This window comes from Lucilia cuprina, chromosome 2 (assembly GCF_022045245.1).
Source record: "Lucilia cuprina isolate Lc7/37 chromosome 2, ASM2204524v1, whole genome shotgun sequence".
NCBI classification, from domain to species: Eukaryota; Metazoa; Arthropoda; class Insecta; order Diptera; family Calliphoridae; genus Lucilia; species Lucilia cuprina.
In genome coordinates this window covers 2,175,514-2,198,608 of record NC_060950.1, presented here as the reverse complement: position 1 = coordinate 2,198,608, position 23,095 = coordinate 2,175,514, and the positions used below count along the sequence as shown (strand labels likewise).

General features: G+C 28.1%; 3 protein-coding genes across 5 annotated transcripts in view; 2 read left to right on the top strand and 1 right to left on the bottom strand.

Moving 5' to 3' along the window:
- Positions 1-538: 538 nt before the first annotated feature.
- Positions 539-23,095, bottom strand: part of LOC111688592 — a 73,538-nt gene continuing 50,981 nt past the window's right edge. For both annotated transcript variants that reach the window (XM_023451115.2, XM_023451104.2), the window contains one exon: positions 539-2,045. In XM_023451115.2, coding sequence (XP_023306883.1) covers positions 1,242-2,045 — 804 coding nt within the window. In that variant the 3' untranslated portion in view covers positions 539-1,241. The remainder of the gene's footprint in view (positions 2,046-23,095) is intronic.
- On the top strand, positions 15,317-17,433 carry LOC111688639 (cytochrome P450 6d-like). Its single transcript, NM_001365791.1, is given in 5 exon segments — positions 15,317-15,888; positions 15,949-16,104; positions 16,159-16,604; positions 16,667-16,915; positions 16,980-17,433. Coding segments are annotated over 5 exon segments (1,545 nt in total). The 5' UTR covers positions 15,317-15,358; the 3' UTR covers positions 17,144-17,433.
- Positions 19,197-21,565, top strand: LOC113201677 (cytochrome P450 310a1-like). Of its 2 annotated transcripts, none has more exons than XM_046945545.1 (5): positions 19,197-19,871; positions 20,067-20,189; positions 20,488-20,942; positions 21,009-21,257; positions 21,320-21,508. In XM_046945545.1, the coding sequence occupies exons 1-5, from the start codon at positions 19,384-19,386 to the stop codon at positions 21,496-21,498; spliced, it is 1,494 nt and encodes a 497-aa protein (XP_046801501.1). In that variant the 5' UTR covers positions 19,197-19,383; the 3' UTR covers positions 21,499-21,508.

Below are 23,095 nucleotides of genomic sequence, written 5' to 3'. Positions count from 1 at the left end.
TTATAATGATCGGTCCTCATTTGAACCTAGACCACAAAATAATTCAAATTTTTAACATTCACTTGTGCAATTCATACTTTAAGTAGTATACCGACTAAACACTTGTATACCGCCATATACTTGTCTATGGAACAGCCCATTTAGTAATCTATATGCTAGTATATCGTCCAGTCTATATGACTAATGAAGTCTATTTGACAAGTCTATCGACTAAACAAAAGCCTCATTAACAAATTTTTATATGGAATTTTTGATTTTATAAAATGCTCCAAAGTTTCCATTTCTGTTGGTAACGATCGCACCTGAAGCGATATTTTCGAGTTTTTTAGAAAGTCTAACTTTGCACATATAATGATCATCTTTTAACTGCAAAGAAATAAAACATTATTTTGTTTTTGATTTTAGGAAATATTATTTTTTATTTATAATTTGTATTGATATAATAAATGTTATTTTTTTATAACTTAATTTATGGTTTTGAATTTCAACATAAATGTTAATTCTTTGTTTCTGTACACGTAAAGTTTTTTAACAACAATTAAATTTTAGTTAGAAGTTTAATTATATAAGTTTATAGTTTAATATATAATGTGACCTTTTATTTTGTTACAATAGATGTTCATAGCTTATTAAATAAATTGACTTATTGGATTATAAAAATAAAGATTATAATTAGAATAATGTTCTTAAAAAACGACTATCAGTTGCGTTAATCTGACTTAATTATAAATGTTTAGTATATTTTAAAAACATTTTGTGAAAAAATCTAAGTGGATCAACTTAAAAATAATTCATGGCTTTTGCACAACTTTTTTTCAAGGGTCGATAAACTTAATTTTCTACACTTAACTTAAGACTAAACAAATCAAAAGTTATGTATTAACTAGTTGTTTGTTTTCTTTATGTATTTTTTATTTTTTGCTAAATTTCAATATTTAACAAAACTAAAAATGAAGTAAAAAAACAACTTAAAACAAATAAAATTAATTTGTATTTATATCACAGATAAATATTTCTTCTCTCAATTGAATCAAAAACGCAAAGAAAAACATGGATAATAATAATTTATACAAAAAACACATTCATAGATACACACATTCAATGTAAATGTATTTGTTGAAATCGTATGATTAAAACTAATTAATTTAATTGTACTTAAAAACTATTAAATATAAATGTCCTTTAGATTTGACGATTTAAAATACAATCGTTCAATCTTGTTATTCTTTATATCCATTATTTTAACGCTGACTCATGGCGGCAAAGGCCTGCATACTATAGTATCGTTCCGTATCATCTTTAGTCACACTGGTGACGTGATGAAATTGACATGGATGGGAAATTTGTGCTTTGGGTGGCAAAGGTGCTGGTTTAGTGCGTTTTTGCTTTTGTTTTTTGCGTCCGGGAATAGAAAGCGCAATATTTTCGGGATCACTTACCAAACGTTCCATATGCTGCCACAGCTCTCGAGCGGATTCAGTGGAATCAAAGCTAAAACCAATCATTTGTTGGTGATTGCTGGATAAGCACATGGTATGAAATGAGGGACCAGCTACACGATAGTTTGATAAGTTATCAATACGGTCGGACCACAAAGCGAAACACGAACCACGTTCAGCCAAGACTAAGGTAACCCGAGGTATGGATCTAGCACGAGCACTTCCACGATCGTACAACACTACGGGTATACCAGTGAATACTAAATGCCAATCATTATCTTTACCTGTACCCTCATAGAGATTGGCCAACGAAGAACTAACAAAGATTTCTGTACCCAAACCACCGAAAAAACTTTCAACTTGTCCCCTTTCGTAGTCCGATAACATCGTATTGCTGGCCGTATCCGTACTAATTGTATCGGTATCACCTTCCGAATTAAGAAACATGGAATTGTGATTGGTAACACCATTTTGTGAGCCATGAGACCATTCGGAGTTTAAAATCATATCATGATTTTCAGAGGAGTTAGTACCTTCCGATGATTCCGAGGGAGGCGCTGAGTCACCTATAGAGCCCAAACGTCGTCTAGGAGCCATATAAGCCATCTGTAATTAAGAAGAAAACAAAATCAAAAGAATTATTAATAAATTAACCAGTGAAAATTATGTTATTTAAATAACAAAATCTAAAATACATAAGTAAGTTTTTATTGTTAGATGAAGACAATTATATTTTATTTATGTGAAACTATGATACAATCAATTTCCGCTCTAGAAAATTCTTATGCGTGTTCTTAGCTAATTTGCGAATAAACATTTAAAATGTTGCATGTTTAAAAATTCTTAAATTTTGTTAAATAATTCCTAAAGAAACAAAGAGTCTGTTAGAAAAGAGACAAATATTTTATAAACAATTAACGTAAAAACAGTTATTTATATTAAATTGATATGAATACTACTAAATTTAACTATTAAGCCATTAAAACCGATATCAATATAATTCAAATATTAAATTTTCTGTAAAAACTTCTATACTATCATTTGTTGAATTTAAAATCGGTGTCGTATCATTGTATGTTCTCAATTACTTTGTTTTTTTTAAATTAACAAAATTATGAATATATTAAAAAACTGTCATTCAATTATTTTTAATTTCTTTCGCCAATCTTTCTAAATTATACAAGCAATTAATTTAGATATTTTTGCGTATTATGTATTTGATTTATCAATTTATTTAATTTGCATTTTTTAGAAAACGCAAAACACAAATAGTAGTTATTTTATCATTCAATTATAACTGTGTAGTGATGTCATCTTTATTACGAGTTATGTAAAGTGAAAATAAAAAATTGTACAAATATTCTCATGTAAATTATTCCATCATTCAATTATTTAAAATATGTAACTTTGTTGAAAAAAAATTAAAGTCAAGTTCAAGTAAAATTTAATTGAACAAACTGAATTCACTCTGCGTTTGTTTTTTATAATTGTTAAAAGCTTTTTTATCATATCAAATACATATTTGTTTGCTTTTAATTGTGCATTAACATCGGAGGTGGGCATTGTAGTCACCAGGGGAAAGGAGAATTCATTAATTAAGAGTTTAAGATATAAATGACAATAAAACAAAAATCCTTAAACGCTTCCCCATACTGTATTTTAAAAAATATTTATACCCTACACCAATATAGAGGAGAGCATATTATACGTTTGAGCTGGTGTTTGTAATATCAAGGAAAATTGGTCCTTAACCCAACACAAAGTATAACAATCGGCTCAAAATCACTTGTCCGCATGCAACAGATCGAAATTTTCAATATGATTTGATTAAATTTGCCACATACTGTTCTCTTGACCCAAGGATGAAGCTTATTGCATATGGTTGAAATCGGTCCATTAACTAGCCTCAATTATAATGTGATCGGATGAATATTTTTTAAAAATAGTTTTTTTGTTTGTTTCTGTAATAAATCTTAGCTTAATACTTATTATTGTAAAAAAAAACATCACTGGGTTTTTCAGGGTAGAAATTTAATATCGAATTTCGACAAACCTGGACACGTAGGACCTTAATATTAGTCAATAGCCATGTCAATACTAATCTCAAGGTATAAACTTTTGTTTCAAAATTAAATTAAAAATTGTTTTAAAATATATAGATTTTAATGATTCAAACAATTAAATAAAGAGTGTACCGTTTGTATGTCATTTAAGTAAAATTATTAAAATTTTAAATAAAAATCCAAAAACTTATAACAAACATTATAATATAATGTATGTTTCAAATATAAAATATTTTATTTTTTTACATAATTGTTTTTTAATTTAAGACAAATGCAACTGAAATATAAAATCGTCAAAAGAATTAAATTTAATTTTGTGAAATAAAAAACATAAGCAACACAATTATTAAATTAAGATGACAAATACGTTAAATTTTATTGACTATTAATTCTTAAATGCTTAACATTTTAAAAATAAAACTTTAAATTTGGACTTGTTTTGTTTTTAAATATTTATAAGAAAAATTGACCTTGACAACCATGTCATGACTAGACTCAAAGTGTTAGATTTATGTCTATTGTCGTTAATACTAACAATAATTACACCGGTCTATTAAAATGAATTATTCATAAATAAACTGTTTTTGTTTTATTTTATTTTTTCTAATAACCTCAATTATGGTGTCTATAAATGAAAATGAAAGTTTTGTCTATATTTTTCAATGTTCAAAATACTAATCGTAGTGTGAGTATGTTTATGGGTAACAAATATATTTCGTTCCTAATATGGCTAAAAACAACTAACTTAATTTGTCCGTACACAATTTTATTTTAATTTGTTTTTGTTTATTCATTCATACCTTCTTTGAGTAGTAGTTTAAGTTTTTTTTTTTTTTGCTTTTGTTTAATACTCAAAAAAGTAGTACATCATATAATGCCTCTATATTTGGCATAATAATTCATTCACATGCTTAATGATTTTATTTTTTTTTGTTTACACATTATAATTTTGTTTTTTTTTATGCAATTTTTTTTATTTTTTCTTAATAATAGAAAGTTTAAATTTTGTGGTGTTAAACACCTTCACATGATCATGTAATTATAAATAGATTTGCAGGTGAACTTAATTTGTTTGTAACACCTTTATAAAGAGTAATGTTTTTTTTTTCGTTTCGGTTTTAGTTTCGTGTAATGATTTGAATGTGAAACTAATTAATAATTAATAAAATGTTATGAAGATTATCGTTATTATTTTTATATTTACACATAACTTCTTAAAAAGTTTAATAAAAATTGTTAAAGAGATATAAATTAGGATTTAAAATTGTTCAAATGAAAACGTATAAGATTCACCGGCATAAAATGTCCAAAAGACACATTTTTACCGTTAAATTTAGTATAGTCTATAGTCTTGTCTATAGTCTTGTATATAGTCTAGTCTATAGTCTTGTCTATAGTGTAGTCTATAGTCTTGTCTATAGTCAAGTCTATAGTCCAGTCTAGTCTATATAAAGTCCAGTCTACAGTCTATTCTATAGTCTAATCTATAGTCTAGTCTATAGTCTAGTCTATAGTCTAGTCTATAGTCTAGTCTATAGTATAGTCTATAGTCTAGTCTATAGTCTAGTCTATAGTCTAGTCTATAGTCTAGTCTATAGTCTAGTCTATAGTCTAGTCTATAGTCTAGTCTATAGTCTAGTCTATAGTCTAGTCTATAGTCTAGTCTATAGTCTATTCTATAGTCTAGTCTATAGTCTAGTCTATAGTCTAGTCTATAGTCTAGTCTATAGTCTAGTCTATAGTCTAGTCTATAGTCTAGTCTATAGTCTAGTCTATAGTCTAGTCTATAGTCTAGTCTATAGTCTAGTCTATAGTCTAGTCTATAGTCTAGTCTATAGTCTAGTCTATAGTCTAGTCTATAGTCTAGTCTATAGTCTAGTCTATAGTCTAGTCTATAGTCTAGTCTATAGTCTAGTCTATAGTCTAGTCTATAGTCTAGTCTATAGTCTAGTCTATAGTCTAGTCTATAGTCTAGTCTATAGTCTAGTCTATAGTCTAGTCTATAGTCTAGTCTATAGTCTAGTCTATAGTCTAGTCTATAGTCTAGTCTATAGTCTAGTCTATAGTCTAGTCTATAGTCTATCTATAGTCTAGTCTATAGTCTAGTCTATAGTCTAGTCTATAGTCTAGTCTATAGTCTAGTCTATAGTCTAGTCTATAGTCTAGTCTATAGTCTAGTCTATAGTCTAGTCTATAGTCTAGTCTATAGTCTAGTCTATAGTCTAGTCTATAGTATAGTCTATAGTCTAGTCTATAATCTAGTCTATAGTCTAGTCTATAGTCTAGTCTATAGTCTAGTCTATAGTCTAGTCTATAGTCTAGTCTATAGTCTAGTCTAGTCTATAGTCTGTTTATTCTATAGTCTGTCTAGTCTATAGTCTGTCTAGTCTATAGTCTGTCTAGTCTATAGTCTGTCTAGTCTATAGTCTGTCTAGTCTATAGTCTGTCTAGTCTATAGTCTAGTCTATAGTCAAACGTGGATACAAATATTTTCTATATTTAAAAACAGTTTTTTTATAAAATTGTTTGGATTTTAATTTTAGTCAATATATAAACAAAAGTTGGATTTTCCTTTGTGTGTTTCTTATTAACATTGAATTAATGTTAGTCGCAATTGGCATTTTTTTGATAATATTTATATTTGTGCTGAATACGATTTATTAAAGATTATTCCAATTTATGACACTTTTACACTGCAGCAAACAAACAAGTACGACGAGCATTTCTTGCCAACTCATGTTTGACAAATATTTAAGAGTTTAATCAATATTCTATAGAAGTTTTATAGACCAGTATTGGTTGTCATGTTCGTATACTGTATCTATCAGCGAGGGTTGTGTGAAAAATATTAATTTATTAGATATGTGATACGTATATGCCTTTGAAATATTTAATAGACAAAGAAATTATTGGCCTAACATTGATGATCAAATTTGGGTCTAGATTTGAAACTTATTCTTACAACCCTCTTGTTAGGGTTGCAAAATTTTAACTCAAACGTTTCTTAATTGCAAAATTTTTTTACGGTTTTGCTAAAATTAATTACAATTCTATGAACTCAATCCTATGAAATAACTAAATATACTTTATACGAAAAATATTCTAACTACATAGAAACCAATTTCTGATATAATAAATAAAGAATAAAGTGTATTCGCAATTCGTTTTAACTTAAATTCAAAGTCGTAAAAATCAAACTCTTACGTCCGCAGTAGACTAACTTTTAAGTTAGTTGATTTTGTTTTTCATGTTCATGTGTTTTTATACATAATAAATATTATTTTTTTATTATTATTATTGTTTAAATGTCATTACAATTTGTGTGTTTTATTCTGAAATGACATTGAACTTGAATTCATGATTCTAGAAATTTATACGCATGTCTGATTTTTTTCATAAAAATTTTATTTTTATAATGATTAAAATGACGGCTTGACTTTGTAAACAAAACATAGAAACCGCTTTTGTGTAAATGCAATAAAAAGTAAGTAAAATAAAAAAGTAATTGGATATAAATAAAATTTAGGTAAATCTCCAAACAATTTAAAATTTAAAGCAGATTTTTCAAAATAAATCATATGAATTTGTATAATATCCATATATGTATATGTGGGAGTGTACATTTTGCGAGAAGAAAATATTTTTTGTAAGGTTGTTTCGTTTTCCTTTTAAAAATATTAAACTTAAGACAAGATTTTTTAATTTGATTTAGTTTTAATCACGAGAGCATTCATGATACCATAATATATCGTCTACTGTAAAGCAAAATGCTGTTAAGTTTAAACACTGTTTATAAAATGAAATATTAAGTGAAAAACTTAGTATTTTTGTTAGAAAACTTCATTCTTTTTAGGTGACGATATAAATATTTAATATCACTTTGACAGTGAGTTGTTATTTATTTAAAACTAACAACTATTAAAATGACACACATAGTATATTGAGGGCTGTTCCCTTAAGTGAAGTGTTCTTTTTTTGCAGCAGTTTGGAAAAGAAATCCTTAAAAACTAAATGGAAAGAATATGGCGAAAAACATGAAATATAAAGCATTGTTGTTGATTTCTGTAACATGAAAATTAAACATTTTTATTCAGATACATCTTGTATAGAATCATTAAGATGGTCCCATTTCTTTATGGAATACCAACATTTATTGACATATTCTTATTATATGTATGAAATCTTAAATATATCAACACACATACGCATTAAAATTATGTTTTTAAAATATTTTCAATATAGCTATTCTCCAAAATATGACCGACATTTGGTTATGCCCCTAATGAGCACATAAAAAATAATGTAACAATAGATAAAAAAAGTATATACGAAAACATACTTTCCAATGCGTATGTATGTATATACTCATATGTATGTATGTATGTATGTATGTATGTATGTATGTATGTATGTATGTATGTATGTATGTATGTATGTATGTATGTATGTATGTATGTATGTATGTATGTATGTATGTATGTATGCATGTATGTATGTGTTTCTACAAAACTATCCTTGTATAAACCCTGCAATTTAAATGGTAAAAATCATCAAATGAAATTTTATTTTTAGTGAAAAATTACTATGTTGTAAAATATTCATTTCATTATCAAAAATTAGATTTTTAGTGAAAACAAATTTTTATTTCAATCTTAGTAAAAAATTTTATTTTTCATGGAAAATACAATTTTCAGTGATAATTTGTATTTATAATAGGAAAGTAATTTTTCAAATCATCGGAGGCGAAGAAATATTTAAAATTTCTACTAACAAATGAGAAGAAGTTCTCTGAATTACATGGTTCTTTTTATATGACAGAAAGTATTCTGTGTGTAAGTTGTATCTTCATATGTATGGCTTTCATACAACCACAAAATTTTTAAACTGGTGATGATAGAGGAAAATAGGCCAAAGGCATAAACAATGTTTTTTTTTTTTTTTTTTTGCAAACAGACCTTTAAAAGAAATAAATTATAGGAAAAGGACATACGACGGTTACAATCAAGTATGTATATTTAATTTCGAAAAGATATTAATATAGTTGTGTCGTCCCTTCATTAAAACATTTAGCAGAGGCATTTAATTAATATTTAAATAGTAATATGATAAAAGGTGAAAGAACAATAAAATAAAGTCATCTGACACAGATCTAGTCGCGTGATTATTGCCTAGAGAGGGTAAATTGATAGGAGAGGCTACTAAAAACACCTTATTGTTAATTTATTTTAAATTTAAAACGAATTAATCAATTTATTTTAAAATCAAAAGAGTTTTTTGCTAAAAAGAAATAGGTGTTTAACAATATTTAACATGGGCACTTAAATTCACTCACTCTCATCCCACGCAAACTTTCATTTCATTTCCCCCATCCTTTCAAACAAACTCAATGAAAAAAGTTGAGAAAAAAAACAAAAATATTTAACAATTTATTGTCAGCCATCTTCAAACCAACACAAATAACAAACATTTCCGTTACTATTATCAAGTCTGGCACAAATTAAAACGACAAGAACAACAACATGGAATTTACACAACAATAAAGAAAAAAACATTTGTTAAATGGCCTAAAAAAGAAAAAAATGAAGTACCACAACATAAAAAAATTTTACTTGAATTCGACAATTTCAAGTAAAAATGTATTCATCACGAATTTTTGGTTAATTTTTCCATGTTCTTGTTGCGACACTTTTTGTTCTCCTTTTCTTACAAAAGATTTTAATTTTTTCACAGTTGAGCAGCGTCCTGACACGAGACATCTTCTGTACAATAAGAAAAAGTTACGAATCTGTTATTGTTAGCGTAGTAGTTACTGTTGTTGACTACTTTGTAAAATCATTGACAACAACCCTACTGAGAACGACAGGGGAGGAGGAGAATGTATAAGAATAAATGAATCTTATCGCCTACTTTTTTATGCTGGCAATATGAAGTGAATTGTTGTCAAAGTAGTAAAAATGTTAAAAAGGGAAGAAAATGATGGCACAAATGTTGACAGTAAAATACACAATGTTGAGTTTATTTTGTTCATTATTTTTTTCTGTTTTTTGTTCCTTTAGTCTTTTATCAATATGAAAATATTGAAATATTGATATTTTTATACATATTTATACATGTTGTTTTTGTTGTTGTAGTTATAAACATTTATCGACATAACTGTCGTTATGGGTTTACTTAAGGAAATATCTTCTAAAATATACCTACATATTAAAATAGTTACATAAATAAATGCATTACGTCACTCCAAGCGCAAATTGACTTTACTAACATTTGTTGTAATTTTGTAAAAGTTTAAAAAAGTCTTGTTAACAAATCTCCAAACCTCAAAAAATATCCCAATTTAACGAATACTGAATTATGTATTATAAATAAACCCTAGATTTATAACTTTTTGTGACTTATCCCATTGCACTTTAAGTAACGATATATTGTTATTGTAAATCAAAAGAAGAAAAGGAACAAGTGGATTTTTTAAATTGACATTAATGGAGTAGAATAATCAATGAAATGTATAGATAAACACACAAACTATATTGTTTCAAAAGCAAGACTTATTATACCCTACATCATTGTAGTATTGAGGGTATTATGCGATTGTGTTGAAAATAATGATCCCATATCCACCGAGTCACTATCTGAATCGATTTAGCCATTTTCTACAAAGTACAATGTTTCAAAACCAAAATTTATTATACATTACATCGATGGAGTATTGTAAGTATTATGTGATTGTGTTGAGAATAATGATCCCATACCCACCATTTCCAGTGACTGATTATACACATATAAGTAAGCATGATTATACATCGATATTTATTACTTAGATATATAGTGGAAAACTTATAATTTTTATTTACAATTGACGTATTACTACTAATATGTATAAATAATTTGTATAGCCCTTAGATAAACCTCGTTTCAAAAACCCCGTTTAAAATTTTCAAAAATTGACTTTTTCACTTTAATAAATAACAACAAGTACTTAAAATTACTTATTATATGTAAAACATTTAGATAATTATTATGAATGAAAATCATCATAATATCTAGTTAAAGTGGTTTTATATTTTCAACACTATTTTATACCCTGGGAAATTAAGTGATTAACGAAAACATAAAAGAAAAACTACAACATCCGCTGAGACAACATAATAATAATTATTGTAAGATTTTTTTCTAACTTTGTAATTTAATATTAATACACATTTACATTTGCAAAGTTTGAAACAATTATTTAAAAAGTATTCAAGGGAGACATTACAAAGGAAATTATAATTTTGCAATAAATAACGAAATGCTTGCACAATCCCTAAATTAAATATTACAAACATTTCTTTAATTTTTTTTAATTGAGCTTAATGAAAATCTAACAAAATATAATTTTCAATGTTAATTAAGCAATAAATGTACCATCAGAAATTTTCTAATTATTATGTAGTAATTTGTAAACAAATTATAATAAATGTAATTGAATCATTATAATTTCTGAGAAAATGTCAAATATTAAAAACAAAGCAAATCTTTGTTAAAAAGTTATTTATTATTAAAAATATATTTTTTTTCCTCTGGATTTATTTGAAAATCCAACCATAACACATGTGAAACAAAAATTATTCGTTATGTATTTTTACAAAAGAAAAAAAATCACTTTGTAAATATAACAAGTACATGTTAATTATGGGAAAATGAAAAACAAAGTCAACAAAGTATTTATCATTTGTAAGAATACAACTGTTACTTGTACTTAGTACTCTCGTAACCAGCCTTCCAATAACAATTTGAAAATAAATACACTTTAAAGTGCATAATTATTACTTTTATTCCCATTCTCAAAGTATGTTTGAAAAATTCCCACACAAAATTGTATCATTTATTTAAATTTATTTAAACGTGAAAGATTAATGTACCTTGAAAATTTGAAGTTTTGGTAAATAAGAAATTTAGAGTTCAGAATTTTTTAATTATAGTACTAAAACAAATTAGCAAAATAATTTTTGGCAGATTGAGAAAATGAACCGCGGACTTCGGTATGTTAGTAAAATGTTCTACTCACTGCACCACTGCTTAGCTATTTTATTACGCGTCAAATAATAGTTTTCAGATACAAAGTTATTGTTGTTTTATTTTTTCTATAAAACACAATTCTTAACACGCAATTAAATGGGTTAAATAAAATGTGCAAATAAAATTACAAAGTCGAAAATAAATTACTTCTATATCAGATGAAAAGAAAGTCATTACTCGAGTACTTCAAAGTAATGCAGACGATAAGTAGTAGTTATTGAAAAGTAACTGGTTATGGAATATATAGTGGGTGTTGATTTTCCAAATATAACATCCCTTAAAAACAGGGATAAAATTCTTACAAAAGCGATGGTGGGAAGTAGTTCTTTAACTCTCTATTTACAAGCGATCGTGGTAAGTACATGCCCCTGTAACATAACCTTGTGAAAATTAAAAACCAATAAGTAAGTAGTGAAAAGTGAAAAGTTTTTCAATATTTTTTTACTTTTCAATGTAAGATTTTTTTGGATACATCCTCCTTTAAAAAACGGTAAATATTTTTATTTTAAAAAATTGTTGGCACATTTTTATTAATAAAATTAATCAATCGTTTTTGACCGATCTTTATATGTATTATCTATATATTATGTATCTTGATCAACACTCCCAGTTATTTAAAAATATTGTTATTGTTTATAGCCCATATATAATATAAAATCTTATATGACCATTGGTCATCATATAATGGATTTTAAGTAAGTATACGTACATACATATGTATAAAATATTTAAATTTATTTGTATAATGATTAGATAAAATAAATTTTAAACTAAATATTTGTATGTAATGCATGTGTTAACTATTTCTTTAAAATAAAATTTTAAATGCAGTTTTGAAATTAACAAATAAAAATGTGTCTATTCATTCTCTCTCTTTTAGGAGATTAGAATATCAAGAGAGTAAAACAAAAGAGACTTGTTAAAAGTAATAATTTTAATTACAATTAATTGAGAATTTTAGCAAAAATATTAAAGTAGGTAGAACATGAAATTCACTACTAAATGTTCTACCTACTTAACATTGAATGTATACGACTCAGTTTTTGAACTTAAAACTGATTCTTTATTTTATATTTTAATTAAAATTTAATAAATATCGCAAAATTTAGGATTAACAATCCTGCAAAAAATTGCAATTATTATAAATCGACATTAAAATGCCAATGTAGTTGAAATAGTGATTATATAAGTAAGACAACAATATGGGGTGCAATATTATTTAAACAAAGTTTTACTCCATACAACAACAATTCTCAACGCGATAACGAATTTGTACTCTTAGTTTAAATTAATAGTAAGGATTTATATTCACGATCAGTTTATTTCTAGTCTTAATATTATTTTATAGTTATTTTACTATTATTGTTATTTTTATAACCTATATGTAATATAAAAATTATATGACCATTGGTCATCACTTAATGCATTTTAAGTAAGTATACGTACATACATATGTATAAAATATTAATATTTCTTAAAATGCAATTTTGCATTAAATTTTGAAATTAACAAATAAAAATGTGTCTATACCAGAGGAGCTCAAGATTGCCATTTCATAGCACGCGTAATAGGGTAAGAAAATTCTGCTGACGCTAAGTTGATACACATACACTATAGATTTAATTCTTATTCTTTTTATAATGAACAATATCAGTTGGTTTGCTCTCAACTTGAATAACAAAATCAATTGTTGAAGCAAGGTCTGTGTACGACGTTTTTAAAATACACACAGAAATACAACAACAAAATTTTGAGAAAGCCGAATTATCAAAATTCATTATAGTTTGTAGTCATTTTATTAGTATACTTTTATTTTGAATTGAATTCTATTCTCCGCTTCTTTACCAACACAAATAAAACTATGGTAGTATGTGTTTGAGCACCACTGGTCTATAAATTCTCTCTCTCAGGAGATTAGAATATCAAGAGAGTAAAACTAAAGAGACTTGATAAAATTAATATTTTTAATTACAATTAATTGAGAATTTTAGTAAAAATATTAGTAGGTAGAACATGAAATTCACTACATGTTCTTCCTACTTCAAGTTTACCATTGTATCCGACTCAGTTTTCGAACTTAAAACTGATTCTTTATTTTATAGGTATTTTGATTATAATTTTATTTAATAATACAAAATTTCAGAAACAAATATTGCAAAATTTAGGACTAGGTTAGGTTAGGTATCGAGGGCAGCTGCTTCATGAGCAGCTCACTTGGGTCCATTTAAGGTTGGTCCCGTTGTGTTACCTTAGTGGTCACAGGAGTTTGTTATAATTTCACTTCCTGCTTCCAGATCTAAACCAACCGGTTTCATTTATGTAGCATAGGATATTCTTCAAGCCTATCCCTGAAAGCTCCTCCATACCAACCAGAAAGGGAACCCCAAAGTGAAGATGTGATATCGTTTCATCTTCTTCCTCATTATGACAACTTTTGCAGTAGTCATTATATCCAAGACCCAGTCTCCTGGCTTGAGTGCCAATGGCACAGTGTCCTGTGATTACTGATACAAGAGTCCGTATCTGCTCCCTTCGGAAGCTCATAAGTAGTCTTGATCTGCTGGCATCATATAGGGGCCAAATGGACCTCGAGACTTGACAGGTGGTTTCATTGAACCACCTGATTTGGGCTTTCCCATATAGTTCATTAAGAACAAGTGCCTTACAGTTTGTAAGGGAAATACCAGTAAAGGCGTCTATTTCCTCCTTCATTGTACCTTTCCTGGCTAGTTCGTTAGCTATACAGTTACCCTGACATTTATCATGGCCAGGGACCCATATTAGCGTTATCCTAGAATTTCTCGCTATCTTATTTAGAGATATCCGGCATTCTCTGATTAACATAGATGTCGTAAAGACACCCGCTATATTCTTGATAGCAGCTTTACTGTCAGTATATATACATATATCCCCCGATACGTGATAATACCTTAGCCAATTTGCTGCTCTTTTAATAGCAAATATCTCTGCCTGAAGAACACTACAGTAATTGGGCAGTCGAAAGGATGATCTAATACCAAATCCTTCAATAAAGAAACCACCACCCACTTTACCACTCCTTTTGGAGCCATCAGTGTAGACTCTCGTTACACCTGGAGGTGGGTGAGTTTCTAGTTCAAGGTTCCTATGTGGAATCCTGAAGCAGAAGCGATTATCGAAGTTGGGCTTCGTAATGCAATAGTCAACATTCAAATGTAATAATTCGAAATGTTTTATAATTCTAGAATGCCCGTAGTCTCTGTACTCAGACCATGAGCCGCAGGCATTTAATCTGATCGCAGAGTTAAGGGCGAGTTGAAAGGCCATTAAGTCAACTGGTAACCAATTCAGCATGGTTAACAGTGCCTTGGTTGGCGTTGTCTTCATTGCTCCCGTAATAAAGGATTGCAATGTTTCTCATAGGACTAACAATCCTGAAAAATATTAAAATAATTATAAATCGCCATCAAAATGCCAATGTAGTTCAAATTGTGATTATTTAAGTATTCTAAACCTTATAGAAACAGATTTTAACAAATTTGTCTCTTATCACTTTGTAGTTGGTAATAGACAACAATATAGGGTGCAATATTATTTACACAAAGTTTTAATCTATTCAACAACAATTCTCAACGCGATAACGAATTTGTACTCATAGTTTAAATTAATGGAGAGATTCATATACACGATCAGTTTATTTCTAATCTTAATAAAAATTAGTTTTAATTAATAGTAGAAATTCATATACACGACCAGTTCATTTCTAGCCTTTCTAAAATTAGACGCGCTTAACTGTTCAAAATTATTTCATAAAAAATGTGGTTATTTTTATTGTTAATTACACTTATAAGTGTTTTATATTTCTGGATAAGATATCATTTTTCTTTGTGGCAACGTTTGGGCATTGAATATGATGAACCCATAATACCATATGGTTCCCTACTCAAAGTGAAGCGTAAAGAACGATCATTTGGTTTGGTATTGGCTGATATATATGAAAAATATACTAAGAAATTTGTGGGCATTTATATGTTTATAAAACCAGCCATTCTACTGAGAGATGCTGCTTTGGTGCGTCAAATAATGACAACAGATTTTGCCAGTTTCCATGATCGGGGTGTTTATGTCGACGAGAAAAATGATCCAATGTCAGCGAATTTATTCACACTTCAAGGACAAACCTGGCGTTCTTTGAGAGCCAAATTAACGCCTTCATTTACTTCGGGAAAATTGAAGGGTATGTTTGATACGGTCGATGATGTGGCTGATAAATTAGTGCAGCATTTGAAGGGTCAGTTGGTTGATGGCAAAGCACATACATTGGAAATGAAAAGTTTGAATACTACGTGAGTTTATATCAGATAACGCGATTGCAATTACTTGTGCATTTTTTACTTTTCTTTTAGATACGCCATTGATATTATTGGTTCCGTTATATTTGGTCTAGACATAGACAGTTTTACAAATCCTAAAAATGAGTTTAGACAAATTAGTGATAGACTTTTTGCTTCATCGGGAGTGTTATTAAATATACGTAACATAATGAGTTTCGTCTGTCCACCGTAAGATAAAACACATTTGGAAATATTTTATTTAATTCATAAACTTCTTTTTAGAATATCTCGTTTTTTATCTGCCCTTGGTGTCAAAGATGATGTAATATATAATTTAAGAGATATTGTTAAGAGAACCATAGAGTTTCGTGAGAAACATGGAGTGGTAAGAAAAGATCTTCTACAACTATTGATACAACTTCGTAATACGGGAAAAATAAGTGATGACAATGAAGGTTTATGGCAAGTTGAAACGGCAGCAGAGAATTTAAAATCCATGTCGTTTGAAATGATTACTGCACAATTGTTTCTGTTCTATATTGCGGGTTCCGAGACCACGGCAGCAACAACATCGTTTACTATTTATGAATTTGCCATGAATCCAGAGATATTAAAAAAAGCTCAAACCGAAATAGATGAATGTTATAAAAAGCATGGCCTAAAGCCGGAGGATAAGCTAACATATGATGCTATACAAGATATGAAATATTTACATTTATGTGTGATGGGTATTTTACCAAAAAATAACATAAACTTTACAAATTTTACTATATCTTATCACCTATTACAGAAACTACTCGTAAATATCCTGGTCTGCCATTTTTAAATCGAGAATGTACTCAGGATTTTACAGTGCCCGGCACAGATTTCACCATTAAAAAGGGTACCGGCATTATTATTTCACTTTTGGGTATACATCGCGATGCTGAATACTTTCCCAATCCTATTGACTATAAGCCAGAACGCTTTTCTGAGGATGTAATGGATTACAATCCTGTGGCTTTTATGCCATTTGGGGAGGGTCCACGTCATTGTATAGGTAATTATTGTTAAAGATTTTGAGTTATTTTATATATTAAATTTTGCCTTTCTTTTTGTTTTAGCTCAGCGAATGGGAATTATAAATGTGAAGGTGGCTTTAGCTAAAATATTAGCTAATTTCAATATCGAACCTATGAAACGTAAAGAAGTGGAATATAAATTTCATACAACACCAGTATTAATACCAGTCGATGGTTTGAAAGTGGCTTTATCAAAGAGGTGGTAATAGGCGTTTTTACAGTTGTAGATATAAAGGCAGAGGAATCACAATAAATTTAATATATTTATACTTTAAAAAATCTTAATATTTAATTTAATTATTTTATATTTTATAATAATATAATAATATTTGGATTAACAATAACAATATCTAAGTTCTTCTTGTTAATATATTGTCTGATATAATTGTTCACGAACCATTTAAATTTTTTAATTTGTAGCGAATGAATATTTCGTTTTAATTCCAATATTTTACGATTAAATTTTTTGCAGTAAAATTTTCCAATAAATTTAAAAAAAAATAAGTATAAACACAAAATTAGTAGTTTACAAAACTTTTTTCAGTGTCAAGTTACAATTTCAAAAATTCACTAAAGACTAAACATGGATTAACAACATAAAGTATTATGATATTTCTTTGAGTTTGAAAGTTTACAAAGACACGCTAGAGTATCAGATTGACACAAAAAATCTCTACCATAATACTTTATCATATGATAATGAAAATCAGTGTTGACGTTTTGGTAAAATTTTTCTGAAATGGCCTCTGGCAACACCATATAATATAGTATGCAGTAACAAATGCGGGTTTATGTGACAATATCAGTGTGTGAAAAAAAACCGGAAGGATAAATTACTCATACCATGATAAGTAGATAAATAAATAAACAAATACCCCGATAAACAGGTATAGTATTGCTGTCATTGAGATTGATTGGTATCTTTAGGATTTTTTCCATGTTTTCGTAAAAATGTGCACAGTGAAGCAACTGATAATTAAAAAACAGATGTAAACAATCACTAAAGCAAACAACTGATAATAATTTTAAAACCTAGGGACTACTGGTCAGGAATGTTTACACTAACCAGGCAGTCGGCATACTAAGCTTAAATATTAAATTGTGTGTATAAATAACAAAATAATGCAATTTTGGAGAAAAACAGAGAAAGAGAGCAAAAATAATTATCAGTTTTTTATTATTTTATTTTTAATTCAAGTCTTTATTAAAAGACGATGAAGAAGCCTAATCTTGTATTGCCAAAATTGACGAAAACAACAAATTTAAAAATGAGAGAGAAAAATAAAGATCTTTCGACAGAAAATGCTGAGAAAGAATTTATTTTTCAAGGAAAGAAGAAAAAGTGTTGTCAAAAGTTATTTTTGTAGAAAAACGCTAAAATTTCATATTTTTGTAAGAATCAAGCTTTTTTGTAAACAAATCATCATAAATATGACATTGATTGAATATATCCCTGCTAGTAATGAATGCATTGAATTTGAAAATTAAAATTTTGAAATTACATGCATACATATGTATATGTACAAAATATAAGTTCAAATTCTTTAAACTATATGTATATCGTAGGTCGAAAGATTACACTTTTAGACGACATAATAATATTAAGAATAAAGAGGTTTTCCTCAAATGCAGAACAAACCCGGAAACTTTACTGTATGATATCCAAAAAATATGATGTGATGGTGAATTTGGTGGCCAATCCTTAGATAATATTTCAAAAATATTTAAGGTTAAAGTCGAATATCGAAAAATTGTACAGGACCTTGTAAATTAAAGTTTTAAAAAAATTTGTCCCAACATCCCACCTATTGGCTTTTTTTGGCCTGTGTTATCAATTTGTTCAAATATTTTTTTTAATAGATTCAGTAAAAATTCTTAGATTATATTACAATTAATTATTATTTTAAGAAAATTAAGAAAAAACGTTTTTGTCGAACCTGCTTGACAACACTGAGACAAAGAAAAATATACCTTAGCTGCAATTGCCTAAGGCTCTGGACAAAAATACCAAACTGTCTGACAAACAGACATACGGACGTATGAACTGACGGACGATTATAAATATTTCTTTAATTTTTTCATTATTGCTGTTGTTGTTGTATTTCTTTTCTATATACCATAAGACATGGCAGCAGCAAGTGGAAGTAGATGGATGACTTGGTATATACAATATATGTATGTACTGATCGTACTCTTACACGTACATACTTAATAAATAACTAAAACTGACGGATAATATGGCAGGCGGCAACTTTCGTTTTCTGTGAAAAATGGCAAATTATATTTTTATTTCTGAAACAGTCTGTCAGTACAGCTTATAACGATCAGTTCGGAAATCGAAATGGCAACAAATTAAAATAGAAACGCGTGCTCAATACTCCCCTACGAATCGTTTACGACTTGGTGATATAAAAAAACACAATAGAAAATCTATAGAATTTCTAAAATGTGGTTACTCATACCGATACTGATCTATGCCGTAGTTTTTCTCTCAGTGCGACATGTATATAACTATTGGCGTCGAAAGGGGTTTCCCCATGAGAAATCCGATTTGTCTTGGCCGTTTCTCAAACAAATTTACAAACGTGAGTTTCATTTTGTCGATGCCATTAGTGAGGCCTACCGTGCTGGTAAGGAACGTTTTGTGGGCATATATTTGTTGTTTCATCCTACTTTGCTTATAAGAGATCTTTCATTGGCCCGTGAACTTTTGGAGAATTCATCAGGCCATTTTAATGATACTAAATGGGACTATGTACGTGGTTATCGTAAGTATAATCTAATGGACAAAATAGCACCCATATTTTCTGCGGCTCGATTAGAGGCCATGTTATCTAATATTGAGAAGGTCGGGGATTATGCATTGAACTATATGGATGTTGTTGCTGATTGTAATCCATCGGATGGTATTGATATGCAAGAAATTATGAGAATGTAAGTTTGCATAGTGACATACATACTTCAGTTAGTTTTAATGCCTATATCTTTAAAAAAAATTATAAATAAATTTAAATTAACATTTAAGCTGATAAGAAACTGTATTTTTATGGACTTATGTGTGGGTTTTCTTAAATTTATTTCGAAATTAATTTATATTATGCATTAATTGAATTATTTTTTTCATTTAAGGTATTCTGTGAGTATTATCGCCAATTTAATCTATGGCTCAGAAATTGATCTTTTCAAACAAACAGATTCAATATTTCAACAATATTTAAATTATTCCATACGTCAATCAGCTGTTAATTCATAGTAAGTATTTTTTTTTTTTTTTGTTTTATTAATTGTGCAACAAGTTTTTATGTGTAATATATTGTTAAATCCAGATAAGAAGTATTCGATTATCAATGTTTGCAATAATAATGACTTTGCAAAAAAATGTTGTTGTAAAATTTCAATTAATATAACATTTAATTCGCATATATTGTGTTTATTTTATTATTCAAAATTGGTTTATTTATTTGGGCTTTGAAATGTGTTTTATTTAGAATTTTATTTCAAGAATCTTATGATCGTTGATAATGGGAAACATTTGATTAGCATTTTAAAGCTTTTTTAAATATTCATTTAGCACCTACAACCGCATCCCAAAAAATACCTCTCTTACTTATCGCCTGCGAGATGTCGTACGAGAAAATGTAGAACGGCGTGAAGAGGGCGGCACGATACGCAAAGATATTTTACAAGTTCTAGTTAAATTTCGTAATGGAAATGATATTGAACATAAAGAAAAACTCAGCTGGCACATTGAGAATCTATTTGAAAGGGAAAAACTCTTATCCATTAAGAAATTAACACATATTACTGAACATCTGCTGGAGAATGGTATGAATACAATGGCTTCAACAGGTGTACTAGCATTGTATGAGATTTTGCAACAACCAGAACTCAAACATAAAATAATAGATGAATTACGTACTCACATACAATTGAATAAGGACAAGAAACCACAAATAACATATGAAAATTTAAAACAATTGAAACTAATGGATTTATGTTTACAAGGTAAGAGATTTTAAGGCTTCAAATCACAATATAATTAACTAAAATCTTGTTAAATTTATTTAACAGAAACTGTACGTAAATACCCCAGTGTAGCCTATATTGAACGTATTTGCCGCAAGGATTTTCAATTGCCCAAAAGTAAACACACACTCAGAGAAGGGAAATCATTTATTATACCATTATTGGCTATACAAAGAGATGAGAAATATTTTGAGGATCCTTTAAGCTTTAAGCCACAACGTTTCTTACAGGACAGTAATGGTAATAAGGGAGAATGCTTGCTTAGTTTTGGTTTGGGAGCTAAAACATGTATAGGTAGGTGGTAATCACTTTCGATTTGTTAACATTTATGAAATTAATTTATTTCTAATTTATAGCTGAGCATTTTGTTAACCTTGTGGTTAAATGTCTATTGGTTAAGCTGTTCTTTAATTTCCATATGGAAACGATTCCGTCGGAGAATTTCGAAATTTGTTATAATAAAACACCTTTCATACAATCGAAAGAGGGTTTTAGAGTTAAATTAAAATCAACGAAAATAAAATTCGATTTATAGATTTAATGAATTGATACATACTTTCTATTACTTTAAGGTTTATAACTTTTATAACCGATCAATAGGCATATATTGAATTTTTAAGTAAAAAACTTTTTAAATTGAGTTTCTTATTGAAAGAATTAAAATCAATTTTATTGAATTTACTATTAAACTACTTTACTATTATACATATTTTAAGAGCTTTATTTTTTAAAACAATATAGAGGTGAAAACAATCTAAGAAATATTTACATACATATATTTATGTATTCACATATACAACACAAAATAGTCTTAGGATGACTGATCTTAAATTTAATAAACTAAATAAACTTTGGGTCCACTATTAAACATTATAGTGTTTTTATTGTGTTTTTACTGAATCAACATTCGAAAGATTCTCCTAGTATAAAGTACCCCTTTGATACTTCGAGATCAAACTCATGATGACCCTTTGTCAATGTGGATCGAGTTTCATTATTATGGAATCCGAAATATCATACTTGTACACTGTTTTAACGATTCACTCTAATCTTAGACCTTAGTATTCGAAACAGTTTACCATAACTGTAAAATATGCTAAGATTTTTTATATGTATACTAAGTTGATTATGTAGAAATACAATCATGCATAATATTGACATAAATTGTATGAGATACACTCATGTGTATGAGTGTGTGAATACCACCAGCACCAAGTATCACAACGCAACACATTACATTTGTATCTGTTTTTTACACGATTATCTAAATAAAATTTATGAAAACACAATTGTTGCCAAAATTAATGATCTACAAGTAAATTTATGTTCTGTTTGATTCAAATGAAATGTAAATTCATGCCACACAAAAAACGCACACTTAAAATCACACACTGCCACAAATACATTAACTTATAATTTATGTATTAAAGTTAAAACTTGGCTTGAAAATATTTAGAACAATAGTGAAGTGAGAGTTATAAATTAGGAATATGATAAAAATTCTAGATAAATTATGTTTAGTTTATTATGATCATTATGCTTTTATATCTGAGCTTTAATTGAACATAAAATCACTTTACAACGATCGCCTGAAAATAGGGAGCAAAGTAGTAGTTTTGTTTCAAAAATATATATTTTTTTGTTTGTGTTAAAAACAAAGTTCCAAATCAATATGTCAAGACTATAAAGTAAATATTTACATAATATATTATTTGTAAGACATTACTAGACTCATTCTAAGTAATCTAGATAGTATGAAATAGTCATTTAAAAGTATGTTGTTGCTGGGAATATCTTCCTGTATTTGATAATTGTTAAAACAATATAACTTTATTTAAGTTTAACATATTTATTATAAAAAATAGTAAAGTTTTAATGTTCACCTTTAAGTGACCTCCTAAAAACTGCCCCTTAATAACCCTTAAAACTACATACATATTACACTAATAATTGGTATTTTCTCTTTATGTATTGGGTTCACCATTAATATTGACCCCAAAAAATGTTCACATTTACCTAGAAACGATTAAAATTCCACATAAATTTCCATAAATCTGCATGTGTTTAAGTAATTAATTAAAAAATCATTAATTATCAACAAACAAATATGATTAACGGATTTAAAGCCACAC